This window comes from Falco punctatus, assembly GCF_963210335.1.
Source record: "Falco punctatus genome assembly, chromosome: 1".
NCBI lineage: Eukaryota > Metazoa > Chordata > Aves > Falconiformes > Falconidae > Falco > Falco punctatus.
In genome coordinates, this window is record NC_137580.1 from 126,592,129 (window position 1) to 126,607,878 (window position 15,750).

The 15,750-nt window shown below is 45.5% G+C and overlaps 1 protein-coding gene across 4 annotated transcripts in view; it reads right to left on the minus strand.

Annotated features, from left to right (window-relative positions):
- Positions 1-15,750, minus strand: part of RPTOR (regulatory associated protein of MTOR complex 1) — a 174,221-nt gene that overhangs the window by 48,551 nt on the left and 109,920 nt on the right. For all 4 annotated transcript variants that reach the window (XM_080375032.1, XM_080375031.1, XM_080375034.1 and 1 more), the window contains 8 exons: positions 14,493-14,603; positions 9,178-9,252; positions 8,491-8,556; positions 7,667-7,858; positions 6,267-6,407; positions 4,168-4,285; positions 2,624-2,764; positions 2,020-2,178 (listed from right to left, as the gene is read on the minus strand). In XM_080375032.1, the coding sequence (XP_080231158.1) occupies positions 2,020-2,178; positions 2,624-2,764; positions 4,168-4,285; positions 6,267-6,407; positions 7,667-7,858; positions 8,491-8,556; positions 9,178-9,252; positions 14,493-14,603 (1,003 nt within the window). The remainder of the gene's footprint in view (positions 1-2,019; positions 2,179-2,623; positions 2,765-4,167; positions 4,286-6,266; positions 6,408-7,666; positions 7,859-8,490; positions 8,557-9,177; positions 9,253-14,492; positions 14,604-15,750) is intronic.

The window sequence follows — 15,750 nt, forward strand, 5'->3', positions numbered from 1 at the left end:
GTGCCCAAAGCATCCTTTTTACTGCTCTGCCTGTCTCAAACCCTTGGCAGAGTCACTACTGCACAGCCAAATCACCATTACTTCTCCCAGAAGACAGAGCAAAACATTTCTTCAGTCAAGACAAGTCTACCACCCAGGTGGACTCCTCCCCAAGTTACCCCACTCTTGCTAGCTGCATAGCAGTATTTTATTGCACACTAAAGCTTCAAAGAAAGGGGTTAACCTGAGCCCAGGCTGGCTGTGCGGCAGCTGCAGCACGACTGAGGGTGGCTGGAGGTGATGGCATTTTGAAAACTCTTCCCTTGGGGAGCAGGAGAGAGCAGGCTGGAAGATGGTGATCCTTCAGCAGAAATGAAAAAAGCCTGGCTTTCAGCAGGCAAATGCTGAAGGTAATGGGATTCTGTGTGAGTTATGAATTTTAAACACTTCTATAAGCTCTGTCATTTCCAGCTGGATATGAGCTCTTCTGATTGAATAGGAATGAGGGAGGCTTTGGAGAACTGCTCTTTTTGTTTTCCTAGGACTCCCTCACTCATCTCTAGATTTTTTTCCAACTGTGCTGAAAAGCTCTTGTGAGACACGCACAAGCCATCAAGCAGACGCCAGTGTGCACCAGTGGAAATGAGAAAACTCAAGTTCTAGCTTAAGACAGAGAGAAATTTCCTAACAATCCTGTCATGCTTTAGAAGACTCAGTTTCATTACCTACAAAAGCAAATTAATTGATCAAGTTTCTAATGAACACCTGATTTTAAACTGCCACAGGGGAATTACAACCCTGGAATCTTTCAACTCATGAGAGCCAAATCACCATTACCTCTTCCCGAAAACTGAGTAGAGCAAAATGCTTCTTCAGTCAAGGCAAGTCTATCACTCAGGTGGACTCCTCTCCGAGTTACACCGCTCTCTTTTCACTCATTTTTGAAAGCTACAAAAATATGGGCACATTTACTGATTACAAAGAAAATGAGACACCAGCATTTCTCTGCTGCGTGCTGCCTTCCCCGCTCCCTGGAAGGCGGCCATTGCAGAGCCAGGTCCTTCTCGCGTTGTGTCACCATCCCAACACGGTTTGGACTGTTCGAAAAACTGCAGCTAGTTTAAAGCAATGCTGTTGTAGTAGTCAAGATACAACTGGGAAGATTACTTGAAAAACAACTAAGTTGAACTAGCTTAATATAAACATTCCGGTTTTGTTCTATAAAAGAAATGCAAATAATCCATCACACATGAATCAGCCACGCGCTGCATAAATACAAGTAAAATTCCCCTTCTACTGTGCTATAGCATTTTGCTCTGCAAAGCTCTGTACGCTTCCCAGAGAGTGCAACACCAGGAGAGAAAGGGACCGCTGAGTGGTGGTAAAAAGTTCAGTGCTGTTAGTGTTCTTAGAGCCGCTTATCTGTGAGGAAATAATGGAGAGGGGACTGGAGGCGGCAGGATCAGCCATGGAACTTTTTGCACAAAAGCAGATTTCTGTGAAGCAGTCTTTTTGCTTTTAAGACACAGCCTGGGATTTCTTCATTTTTAAGTCTTATTTTAATAGTGTGCATATAAACCTGCGCAGGAAATTAGCCAGCGAAGGCTTCCTTGGGTGAGTAACACACTAAAGTGGCTGCGCTGTATAGAAATGCAACCCACATAAAAACAGTGATGGGAAGCAGTTAGTGCTGGTCTGCCCAGCTGCTGTGCCCATGGGACAGGGGGTCCTCGCTTTCATTCTCTAGCCAATGAAACCACAGTGGAAGTGAAATTCCTGTATATGTGGCATTTTTGTGCTTAAATTCCTAACAGGACTGTCACCCATCGCAGTGAAGCTTACGGCTGGAGCCAGCAGCTCTCACTTCCAGTCCCTCCATCAGAGCAGGACTGACCACTCTGCAGGTAGCCTAACCAAGAGCAGCACTTCTACTGTTAGGAGAAATTTTGTTGGAGTTAAGACCTAGCAGGAGCCAAGATACAAACTTTCCACAAAAGCATGTGAAGCAAGGAAAGGAAGGGTAGGGGAGTCTTTACTCACCTATTAGTGAATTCAGAGAAGAGTAAGAGCTGACTCGTCTCATCTTGTCAATAGTCTCAAATGACAGGATATACTCCTCATTCTCAGGGCTGCCCAAGGTGCTGCTGGCGCTGCTGCTGGTGCTGAGATTCCCAGGAGAAAATGCAACAGAGCTTCCAGCTGCCAAGAGAAAAGAGGGCAGAGGCTGAAACAAGAACTGGTGAGAGAACAATTTTTACCCAGGCATAACAGCCCTATTCTAAGTCCTGCAACACAAAGATTAGGCAAATCCACAACATCCCCTTTTAAATACTGAATGTTTAAATACAGAGTAAACATCAAGGAGTCAGAAAAGATTCAGATAAAAAAATCCACGTACGTCAGGAAGTTGGAAGGCACCTTTCTGGTCCCCAAACACTCAGAAAAATCAATACAAATGACCAGAAAATTGAAATTAATTACAAAGGGCCTTCTCATCTAAGCCCTTGGAGCTGGCCACTGGATAATCTGGGCTAAAGTGCTAGTTTCAGCTCATGTTGCCTTGCACGTGGTATTTCCTGGCTTGCATGAGGGGGAGGGGGGAAGAAGAGGCAAAGAAAGATGAAAGAATTTTGAGATCTCTTACATTCTTCATTCAGGCTGAGGTTCTGCAGGGACTTGTTCAAGTTCCTAGCTGTGGTAACTGCTCGGATGTTCCCGTAAGAGCTGACAGACCGCAGCCTCGGTGTACATGGACCATCTCGCACTGGTGTCAAACTCCCACCCTCTGCAGGTGCAAAATTAAGCAATTCTAGATGTAACCAAAGCAGTTAAAGCCTTTTGGTTATTTCCCAGCAAATATGCAACTAAACCACTACCAACACGAAGAGAATTTAGTCATTGCCTGTTAGGCTCAAACAGAATGAGGTATGACAAAGGACCCTCCATACATCATCAGCAAGGACCATGTGTCTCTGCTGTTTAGGCTGTGATTTTGTTACATCCAATAAAACTGGGTGAGCTGAGCCTTGCCAGTGCCTGCAGACTACCCAGGGAGGCATGATGAATCTCCTCTCCAAGGTCGATGCTGGGCCATGTCCAGACACTGTGCTAGGGCACGCTGCTACAGCAGACACCATTTAGTAGGCAGCATTTGCAGGCTTCTGTCTACTTCTGCTCATTAAAAATCAAATACATTTTTCTCATTATAAAGAGTCATGACAATTCTGGTTTCCTGATCAAATTTCAGGTCTAGTTTCAATTCATATTTCACCCATAACCTGGACACAATTTTTAAAATTTCTTATTTTCATTCCTTAGTACACACGCTGTACCATAGCTATTTGATTTCACTACAGAGGTGGCTGCCTTATGGTGGTGGGACCAATGCTTCCACTGCACCCTACTGAAAAATACTTCAGAAATCTTTTGGTAAGGAAAAGCACTATTCCAAACGGCATATTTCCTGCAGCAAAAAGGACAAATGGGGAGAAGCTTGTTTTCCAATATGGTTTAGTTATTCAGACAATAGGGAGATTAAACTGCTCGTTGCAGAGACAGCACATGGCCTTGGCTCCAAGCTTCTGTTGCAACAGTTCTGTTATCCTTCAAGATTTCCAGTGTACTTTGACTCTAAAGAAAACACAAGGTTAGCAACAATTTCACTAGGATTTTTCATTCCTCACATAAAGCGACAGACGCAACAAAAGGGATGAGACCGCAGGCACAAAGCATGAAGTGCACCACCGCGTCTTGCCAAGTCCAGAGCACGGGCAGTTCACTGCTCTGTGGTGAGGCTTCCACTACGTCAACACGACACAGAAGGCTCAGGTATAATTTAAGGGGGGAAAGTCTTGCAAGCCTGTGTACTGCCTTGACAGATACACTTCCATCTTGACCTGAAGGGGATCCCTTTGGATCTCACAGGGTGTTCAGTCTCTACACCTTGCTGGTGAGCTATAGCTGCTTTAGATGGAGACTCAGCGGAGGATGCACTTTCTCATGAGAAAATATTACAGCACTAAACAGACATCAGAGGCACCCACCATGCCACTCAACTTTGTAGCCACAGTGCCGTTTGATAAATCACCACCAGCAAGAATTTCATCGTGTTAGGCAAACTCCTTAAATAAAAGCTCCCAAGAGCTTTCAGGCTATACATTTCCTGTCCACACGAACACAAACACTCACCTGTGGCCGCTGGAGAAGGGAGAGGGTAATTCTTCTCTTCTTCCATGAACTGCAAGGCAACGGTGCAGAAATTGCTCTCGTACTGAACCACCAGGTGACTTAAAGCCACCACCAGCTCCTACGGAAAGAGCAGAAGAAACAGGGGTTTCATGGTTACCTAGGTCAGAAACAACGGACCAAAGGGAAACACAGAACACTACGTCATTACTGTTGGTATTACTGGGTGGCCATCCAGACTAGCGACTCTCCCTTCACTCCACAGGGCTGAACTGAAGAAAGCCAGAGCACGCTGCTTCAAGTCTGATTCCTTGCAAGTCTTTTAGACCTGAACAGGCTCCCACTACTCTGATGCTGCCCAGTGCTGCCAAACTGGCGCAGTATGGCAGAAAGTACCGAACTGGTGACTGGCACCCAGCTCCCTCCACTCCTGCGCACGCGCAGCCTGGCCCACGAGCAGGTCTCTCAGAGCAGCGACGAGCTGTGCCGAGGGTCTGTGCCCTCAGCCCCCGTGGCACAGCCTGGCCCTCTGCCTCAGTGCACACACATGCATGGAGCGGAGCTCTCGCCCTGCAGCCTGTCCTACATCTGCTCTGAGCTGAAGGAAACAGAACCTGGTGAGAGGCGCCCAGGGACATGGCTCAGCTCTTCCCCGCACAGCTCCGGTGCCCGGACCCTACGCTGAACCGCGCCGTCTCGTACTAACCCGCAGCGTCAGCAGCCAACATGAGCACGGTGCTGCCCACCCAGCAGAGACCACCCGCCCGTTCATTCTCACAGCTGCAGCTGAGAACCTGAACAACCGAGGTGGGGCAGGGAGGGCAGAGAAGATGAAGTTCAGACCCTCAATTAGGTACCACTTGCTAGGCACTTGGAAACGGCAAAAAGGAGAGGTGGAGAGCTGGCTTTGGTTGCTGTTGTCTGTTCAGGGAACTAATCTTCGAGAGAGATTCATGAATCTCTAAGAGCATACAGTGTGACATGCAGCGCTCTCTTGAATTAAACTGATTAAATGCTGGAACAAGACAACAGAAATTAATCCTCACAATGCTGGCGACAACTGTCAGGGTGTTGATGTTCCAGTTAAGTAAACACCAGCATTAGAACACCTAAGTGCGCCCATCAAGAACGATCCAGAACATCAAAAACTATTTATTGTACTATTGATGTACAATGGTGCATCAGAAACTGTAAATCTCCAAAACCTGGAGAATTACTTTGAAACAGTCTGTCATTTGTCACTGTGGTTTCTAAAAGCAGCAAGATCTTTTCACTGAACAGAGCTCATGTTCTCTCCACAGCACTCTTACTCCCTCTCCTCTTCCTCCCCACTAGGACTGCCACATACTCCCACGTTTCTAGCAACACATTACTATTTCATTGAAAACCTGAGATCCTGTAATGTAAAATATTGCAATCAAAACAGTAATCAACAGAAGAGCATTAGCAGAAGAGTAGCCCAGCAAGAATTCTCAATGTTTTGTGCACCTGAAAAAGACTTTAATGTAATTCCTCTCCTTCCTTATCCCTGTCTTCACATTCTCTTTAAATTAAAGAACCAGGATACAAAAATTCCCACAACCCCCTGAGATTGTTACTCCTATCTCAGTCATTTGCTTAGCGGAATACACGAGCTAAACCAGAGATCCGCTGTTAAACAGCAGAAACATTTTGATCTGAACAACAGTCCTGTCAGCACCTGGATACTGTGACATACTACACTCATATAATACTCCTGGCAGTAGGCTCCTTATATTGCCGAGTAAATTAAGTGTTGGAACACATGCATTGAAAAAAAGGGCAAGTGGATAAACCAGCATCCCAGAATACCACTGCATGTGACCAGCCTGAGCATGCAGCGCACGGCTCAGCACCGAGCCTTCAGCTGCAGCAGTAGGCTGCTATTTTCACCGGTGTCGCTGTTTGCATGTATTTCTTCTCAGCAGGAACTGAAGTTAAAAGACTTCACAAGGAAACAGATACTTCCAAATGAGTCAAATTCATTGAAAAGTCTTATTAAATAATGCACGCTCCGATTAGGCATAGCACAGAGCTCACTGGCATGAATCTGCCACACTTCTGTGCTGCCAGCCGTTCCGTACCTTCCTCACCATGGGGCTCCCATCATTGATGAGCTGGGCCAACATCATAGCTACATTGTGATCGATGGTGGTGGAGTGATCAGTCCGTTCAGCAGAGTTGCCCACAAATGTTCCCAGTGCAAAGACTGCAGCACAGCGAACCTGTGAGACACAAACATTCATTATTATTTTCCTCCTGTTGCCAGTGGGATTTTTTTATCCCCACGAATTGCATCTCTGGAAACCTGGACTACCGTGTCAGGTAAACGGCAAGGGTTAAAGGGAAGCCCATGGAGACTAAAAACCAGAACAGATTCAGCAAAGCACTGAGTTTTAAGTATTCACAGATGCAGGAGTATATTTAATTTCCCAGAATACTCAGTGACCTTCCCATGGGTGATTTTTCCAGTTGACGTTGCCTAGAATATTAATTAACAGGAATAAGGTACACAGGGAGTTACTGTTGGGATGTGAATCTCTTTAATAAAGACTGTTGAACTACAGTCTTTGGGTAAGGGCTTACAGAAAGGTAGAAGATGATGGAAAAAAAGAAAAGGAGAAAAGACAGCAGCCCAAATCAGGGTAAACTTTGCCAGATCACACAAAGAGCAGAGGGATCAGATGGCTTAGTAACCTTACAGCTTGCCTTGGCAGAGAATGCAAACAGTGGGGATACGGTGCAATCGGTGACTGCAGGATGCGCTTCACAAAGTAGGAATGCTCACTTGGGCTTCCCAGCGAGAGGTGCGGGCGTGCCGCAAGGGCAGCCCAGGCAAACCCTGCTTATAAAACGGGGAAAGATGGGGCCAGAGAAAGGAGGTGGAGGATGCATGACAGAGAGGCTGAATGTAAAGGGGAATCTAATCTTTAAGCACTGCACGTTAGCAATAGTGTTTATCTCCAGGCTTACTTCTCCCACGTGATGTAATTTCACTGGGGTCTGACAGGCTCTGTCAATCACAGCCAGGTTCTGTACAAGAACCACTTCTGTCTTGGAGAGTTTGTCACAAAGGTAAAACACATCCAATTTAAGATGTATTTTCACACCTACCAGGAAGAGAATGGCTTTCATACTTGGTCAAAAAGAGCAGAGCATTTTTTGCAACACACAGTCAGTTTTGGGACCACATTTTTAACAAGCTTCTGATATGGGAGCAAGCAAAAAACCATGGTGTCTCCTAACTCCGGTGCCAAGATTCCAGGGCTTCAAGCTGTATGAACTCCCCCTGCATTTCTTTGGTTACTTCTCTTGCAGGGCTTGTATGATTTACATCACCTTGAAGCACAAGCGCTAAGATCTTTCTCTGAACCAGACACAATCGCAAAGCTCTTGACGGCCCTGGCTTTGTGAGTATTTCTATAGCCCTCTGCCAGAACTCTGACAATTCAACTGGCGTTGACTTAAAAAGTTGGATTTTTACCTCTGGGATTGGATCCGAGAGGAGACTGTAGAGCTTTTCATGAGCACTGTCTCTCACACCACACCACCTGGCTGAGTCAAAGTTCTGCCAAATACGTCCTAAACAAATGGCCACCCACTGACGCAGAAGAGGATGTGGATCATTTAACTGCTCCAGGCAAATAGCAATCAGGTTTCCTTGAAGGCAGGCTTCCTGAAACACAAATCAATGCACTTTATTTTGGATGACGGCTTCCCACCTCATCATCAGAAAAGAGAATTATTTCTCAAATAGACAGGAAATCAAGAGGAAATTATTCGGTGGTTACACACTGATTTTGTTACAAAATATTGTTTGGAAGCAGTGCGAAGGGAAGGTCAACTACACACCACTACAGCTAAATAGCCGAGCATTAGAAATGCTTTCTGTAATGCATAAAGCCTATTTCTTCCTCATTGGAAATATTCCTTGCACCTGTCAGAGCCCCAAGGTTTATGGCTCGTTCCATATATCCTTCCCAAGAACTTTATCACAGCCATCAAGTTTCCACTTGACAGGAACTAGGCACTATTTCTGTAGGTAGTACGTCAGTGCGCTGCCTGGGGGGCAGCTGGTGAGCGACTTGTGTCCTGAACCTCCACTTCCAGCTGCCAGGTACATAATGTGTTTGTTACACCTCTGGGTCAATTTTTCTTCTAATCCACACAAAAATAACATAAAGCAATCTTCTGTTTCCCAGTTCAGGGTTGTGCTTTAACACAAGCCAGGACACTTTGATCATAGTGAAGGCACAACGCAGAGCAGAGGTAGGAGAGAATGAAAGGAAAAAGGATGCTGGGGCTCACCTGTCCAGTGTTGTAGTTGTTAACAATTACAGCCAGGATAAAAGCCGTCATTGTCCTGTGTTCAGCCTTAAAACAATATACAACCAAATTGTTATCTAGAAAACAGGTCAGAGAACAACTCTATCGCATGCTTTCTGAAACATGAGATTATTCTAAGTGCAGTCTGTATCATGTTGAAAGAACAAGAGAGGGGAAAGCAAGATAGAATTTTCTCGTCATCCAGTCCTGTCACTACTTACACCTGAGACATCTCATCAGACTGCCAATATGATCCTCCCCACCAACCTCTGTATATTGCCCTGGAGGAGGCACACAAATACCTATTACAGGAAACCACAAAACATTTTTGAAGAGGGAATTATGAAGTTACAGTGCAATTAGACTGCCTCTGCACCCAGCCCCCAGGAGCTTGCAGCTCCCATCATCACCACTGAGTAATCTGCACTTATATAACTTTAAACAAGTTTCCAAATTTTTGTTTGGTTTGGCTGTGTGTATCACGTAACGGGGCAGAAGCATTTCTGATGCCCCTGGTCAATGACTCTCTGCAGCAGAGCAGCGGGTGCCACAGGAGACGGAGGCGGGAGGCAGTCCTACGTTAGCACCAGCTGCACCAGAACAGCAACAGAGAAGCTAAGACAAGCTAAGCAAATGCTGTAAGACTGAATAAAGATGACTTGTCCTTACTGGCATATAAGGATCTGCCAGAACTGAAAGGAAATACTTGTGACCGTTGTCCTTCACAAGGTCAGCTTGGCAGGACTGAAAAAGAGACAAAGAAAAACACAATGAGCACTGTTACATAAAAAAGATTTTTTTCCTCCAATGATGTATGAATATTTCATGTCTTAATCATTTTTCTCAACTCATTTTCATTTGAGAAGCAAAATAAAGCGCCAGCCCTCCATCGGGCCGCTACCAGACATCCACCCCTGCAGGAGAAGTGGGGTCTGAAGCAAGGAGCCCCCTGCCACCCTCCTGCTTAGGAGAAGAGTTAAACTGACATTGCTCTGTCCCACATTAAACCTTCATCAGCGTTTGTGAGCCACCAAAAGCAAAACCAAGGAGGAATCAAATTTTTTTGTTGGTTTTTGGGTGTTGTTTGTTGGGGGGGTTTCACATTTAACAGAGCAAAAATTATTTAAGATTACATCTTCTGAAAGCCCCTAGTACTTGATTTCCAATCCCACATCAAGAATTAGCTCACCATAGATCAGGTCTGCTGGTAATTGCTGTTCCCCATCTTCTAGTTGTACAGTGAGGTATCTGTCTAACTAGGGTCAAATCTGGAACGTTCCTCCTCAGGCAGGGAGTACGTGCCCCGACCGTTCCCTCCAGGGAACCTGAGGGTCACACAGCAGCTACCAAGAGCTGCATGCTCACACGCTCCTGCCTGCCCAGCCTGTGGCATGGGCTGCTGCAGATGCTCCTGGGGGTCCTTCCTCTTCCCCCGGCTGTCCACCCTGTCTTACCCCCGGGACTCCAGATTTCAACTCACGTACACAAACAAGACTAATCGCTGTGTTACTTGGTCAAGGGCTAACGCGTATTAAATCGGTACAACTGTAGCATGTAGTAGCACAGCCTCCTGCTACATACAATCAGAAACCACAGAGCAACTCCACTGTCTCTAAAAGCCTGTAAGGAGAATAATGCAGGTTTTCCTGGGGTAGTAGCAGCAGTGAAACACATGGTGTGTACCATGATTTTGCTAACATACCAACTCCGGCTTCAAGCAGCCATATTAGGGACAAACCAGAAGAATACATACTACGAAAGTGAAAATTTAAGGGAGGAAATACTGACTTAGCAATGTTTCCCCTGTTGACTGTTATTCTATTCTATGCTTCATGCCAGAGACAGAATCATGTATTTTTTATCAGGTGTAGAAGGTGAAGGAGGGAACTAATTGTTGAAAGGAGAGGGGATGGCAAGAGAGAGTTGCAAGAGAATATTTTATTGCTGACAGAAGTAAAGATGCTGGTTTTGGCAGACCAAAGAGCAGAGGGATGCCAAGCTGCAGCTACGAGAGGCTTTCCTGACTTCCGTGTAATGCTGCACAAAACCCCAGGCTTCCTTCTTCCCCCTCTCTTCATTCTCAACGTGAATACTTTCTGTTCCTTACAAAACCAATCTCTTCACTGTGTAGGCAGACACCAACAAAGAGAAGCTGCTCATCTTCACACCGCATTTATTGTGCTGCCACTGTTACCCAAGTACCTGAGGCTCGAGGGAGGGAGGCAACTTCTATCACACCAGCACACTTGCTCAAACCCTCCCTGCTCAGATCCTGTGAACAATATGGAAATCCAGCATCAGTAACACCTCCTCCTCCCCAAGGAATAAGCAGCTATACTTGTGAATAATAATACAACATGACCAAATCAAGCTGCAGGTTTGTTGTGGAGCTTCAGAACTTATATAAAATGTGAAGTTCCTAGTGCTGGGGAAGGACTAGAGCACAGATCTCCTCTTTCTCTTTAACATAACATATGGGCTATGTAACTTAGCCCTAAAAATCTCATGAGTTCCTGGAAAACAGGAGCACTGCCACAGCTCAGGGGAGTCCCGGGTGACCATGGTGGTCAGTGAGCTCTCGCCCCCCACGTGAGTGCTTTCACAAAATTATCCTCAGGGAACACTTTACTTGAACATCTGTATTAATGATAAAATGAGAAATGGTAGTCACAATCCTGCTAACAAAGGGCACATCTGGAAAGTAAGCATCCTGTTTATATCACTCCATTCCTTTAAAAAGTTCGAGAAATATTTGCCTTCTATTGCTTTCAGCCAATTCTCTGGAGTGGCAAGATCTTTTTTTTTTTGGTGTCCCACTTTAGTAATATTCACATTTCAATACTGTTTAATGTGCAGGGTTTTTTTTGTCTTGCTTAAATTCCTGAATATAATCCTTGCTATGAGGGGCGTGTGGATTTTTTCTTCCCTTTAAATTCAAGTATTTAAGATAAAGAAGATGCTGTTTACCAAACTTTATCAATGTAGCACGTAGGGAATTCTTGACCTAAACTGTATTTGCAAGCATTGCAGCCATCTCCATGTGGCAGCACACACGACTATTTCTAGACCAACCTATATCTGGCAGATACCTACAGCAGGCAGCCTTGAACCATCACTTGCTATGTAGCTCTGCAGGTGGATTGCCTAGAAATACTCCAGCTGGCTTCAGGCAGAGATGACTAGAGTCCTCAACGAATATCCTATGAAAAATCATCTGATTATACATAGAATTAAAGCAGATTAATCTAAATATGCCAGTGTTTATTAGAGGCACCTATAGATCACATATAAACAATTCTGTCCGAGGTGCAATGTTTCTGTAATACTGTGGTTTTATCCTGCAATTTTTATGACAAAACACAATTCTTCACAGCATAGCATGCTTACTGAAGGTATCGTCTGAACGGACACATGGCATGCTACACTGCTGCCTCACATTGGAACACCTTCCTTCTGTCTCCCTGCCCAAAGGGAGGCAGGGACCAGAACAGAAGCATTATCTTCACAGGATGTTCTGCTCTCCAGGGCGCTAGCAAGTCTTACATAACTAGTTCTCAGTCGCATCCAAATGCAAAGAGGAATGAGCAATCAGCTGAACTCTAGTGCTAATCAAAGTAATTTCATCAGCTACAGCCTCCTGAAACCAAATAAAATACACGTACAGTGGACAGCACATGAAGGAGGGAGGCAGCACTGTACAATTATTGCGAGGATGAAGATTGAGAGCACTGTACAATTATTGTGAGGATGAAGATCATCTGGCAGAATGTTTGAAAATAAACATGCTCTCACCTGCTAGGGCCACGGCTTCTGCCTGGGCGACAGAGGCAGCACCCACTCAGACCAGAGCTGAGCCAGGTAGGTGCCCTAGCACAGGCAGAGCCACGCACCCGCCCCACGGGCAGCACGAACGCTACAGAGATTCCACGCAGCCTCACAATTAATTACTGCGTCTACCCTTCACTCAGCATCTGCCTGCCTGCCCACAGAGTATGCCCCTGCAGTCGTCATCCCCCTCAGAGCCTTGTAAAAGGCCACCTCGGAGAAAGCGCCGCCGCGGCGCAGCAAGGCATGCTCTCCACAGCTCAACTCAAACCACCGCACCGCTGCATCAACTAAACGCTAAAAGACCATCTCTCGTCCTGCAGTATGCAGATAGCAGTCTTGTGAGTTGTTTAGACACATTTACCTGGAAATGCAGAGGGTCGGGGAAGTGGAGCAGGCTGTAGCGTTAAGAGAACTTGGAACCCACACCACATTCACGCTGCAGTAATAGTTTTTGTTAAACTTTGTTTGAAACTCCATTTGTTTCAAACATACATGGCCAAACCTTGCGCCAGCAGAGGGGGGAAAGGACATATCTGTACTGGTATTTAGCATGTTACAAGAAAGTATTACTTTAGCTTCTGATATGATGACATGTTTGTTCCCTTTATGGAGTGACAACTCAAGCCACTGCCTGTCCCCTCCCTCGGCATCATTCACTGTGCTTTCCTGCTGAGGCTGCCCTCCTCCCTCCTCATGTGCACCACCTGGTTTTGGAGCCAGTGAGTGAAACAACAGAAAGAAGTCAAACCACAAAATTTAAGACACTTTTTTCTGCTGTTTTGTTGTAAAGCACAGCCTAACAAATGAGTGAGACAACAGAGCATGGGAGGGAGCAATACGACGGTGGCAGGAGCAGGTATGGTGCAAGGAGCCCACCCAGACTGGTGGACAGAGTGAAGGATGGCATGACACTCCCTGTAAATTATACATGAGCCTTCTCTGAAATGTACCCGGGGCTGAAGCATCAGCCATAGAGAGGCATGCATCAAAAATAAGCTTTTCAAGAGTAGCTTTAAGACGAATAGTTTTCATTTTCTTTGCTTTCCAAAATCCTCTTAGGATGTTAATGAAAATATATTTATAAAACTAAACCTGACAATACTAGATCAACAGTGGGGGAAAATTCCAACAAATTCAGTATTATTCTCCATACTGAAATGGAAGAGATAAAGCAAAAATAAACACCCAAATAGACAAGATCCAACTTCTACAAGCAGTTCAGACAATTTCGTATTGGCATATAATCGTGCCTGCGATTAACTGTGCATACCACTCCTAATAATTTTATATTGCTCAACTAATTGCACCCACAAAACCACAGAGTCGTATATATGACTACACAAATTTATCTGCAATTACTTACCTGCTTAATTATTTATTTTAACCCTCACAAACTACAGCTTTGGCTAAGGGCATCTTTAAAAACCAGGGCCCAGTTTCAAAACCTTATCTCAGAAGGTGCCAAACTACTGTAGAGAATCACGGACCCACGACGGGAATAACCTGTCTTTTGTGGGGTTTAATACTTCTGTGCCAACCATCTGCAGCGCATCAGTGCATGTGTTAGGCTCGGAGCAGGATGTATAAGTTAAAGCCACCAAAACCTACTTTAAATTTATTTCTAGAAAAATTCTGTGTCTGAAGATTACCCACAGCCTGTTTTGACAACTGACGGGAACAGTCTTGGACAAACCCAGTTTGATCACAATCTAAAGCGAACAAGTTGAGGGCGAGTACGAGTGTGTGCAAGCATGCTCTCACCTGGAAGCATCAGACAGAAAACAGGAGTGCACGTTAAGACCCTTCAGCAAGCAAAGCAGTACCTTCCCCAGTAAAGGTATCAGTGAGGTCGGAGGGCTTTTACCTAGACCACCAAACACCCTGGAACCAGGAACTGCGACGTTAACGTGACGTGCAGCATTGACAGCTAGCCAACCACCCAGGGCCGGCACCCTGACGGGGCATCCCCACCACAGAGTTTCAGAAGCTAGCTTTCATGCAAGTCACATAAATTAATGAGATAACACGCCGGTCTCCAGTTAACGCAGCATGTTTTTGAAATACTCCAGGATAAAGCATGAAGGGGGGAAGGAGCGGGGGCGGGGAAGGCGTGTTGCTGAAACCCAAAAGACACAGCCAAGTTCAGAAGTACTCACACTGTCCACTGCCAGAATTTTGGCCCAGATGAAGACAAGGAGTGGTCTCAGCTCACGAGCTGAACTCTGAAGTAGCTTCAGCACATACGGGAAAATGCCGACAGACAGGGCCTGGGGAGCCAGAGGGAACAGCAAAGGCTCAAGAGCAGCTCAGCTGCGCGCAGGGGCAGAACCGAGCACTCCGAGAAGGTGCAGCGTATTTAATGACACAGATGAGAAATCTGGTACAAAACAATTTCATACGTTTCTAGTAAAAAGCGGATCCCTGTGTACTAGTCTATTGTTCATTTTAATCTTGGATGTCACCAGGTATTTTCAGACTCATTTGGTCCGTGGAGACTCAGAGTTAATCTAGCACCAGCTTTTACTCCTTACAGCCTGTGCTATTTTATGCTTCATGATACGTTGTGCTCTTCTCAGATGGGGCCATTTGCTCTCACAAATAAACATACTGCAAAAGCTCAATAATTACAGCCCTCCCACTGGAAATTAAATAGGCCTTTTGCCTTACACAGACTTGCTACCAAGCCGTTTCCATGGGATTAGAGACTACGCTAACAGGAGGACGTGCAACACGTGAAATCTTTGAGAATCCCACTGTGATTGCCGATACCCTTCCAAAGCACAATGTAAAGGAAACGTATGGCGGGGGACTGCACTTGCAGCGCTGGGTCCCAGAGGGTTACCACCCACACAGCCGGGCAGCAGCCGAGCATCACCCAGGGATATGGCCAGCTACCTTTATAAAACACCTAACAGCCAGAGCAAAGGCTGCTGCGGCTGACCTGCAGCTATGTTTTCATCCTCGAAGTTTATAATCCAGGGGGGGTCTTAAAATTACCTTTAATGCATACTTTCTTCCTACCACTGAGGGCTAAGCTGTCCGGGAAGGCCTGCAGAAGGGAGTCTTGGCTGAGATGAAGGAGGAAGGTAAAGAAACCCACTAAAAAGCCCCATCACTGAGCTATTCCACAACCAGCTGGTGGTTCCTCTTCATCACTTTTATCAACAAACAGCTGCATTTACAAGAGTGTTTTAAACTGCTCCTCTGTTTAATTCTTTTTTATTATCTGCACTGTGCTAGCCACACTCCAAAACACAGAAGGCAGCTGCCACCTTCTCAGAAGAGCTTATAAAATCCAGAGACCAAACAGATAAAGAGAATGATGCAGCCAGTAGGCTGAGAGAACAGATGATAAACGTACATGCTATTTTTCTGTATTTATTTTACGTGACAAAACTTCTTATTTGTCCCAGA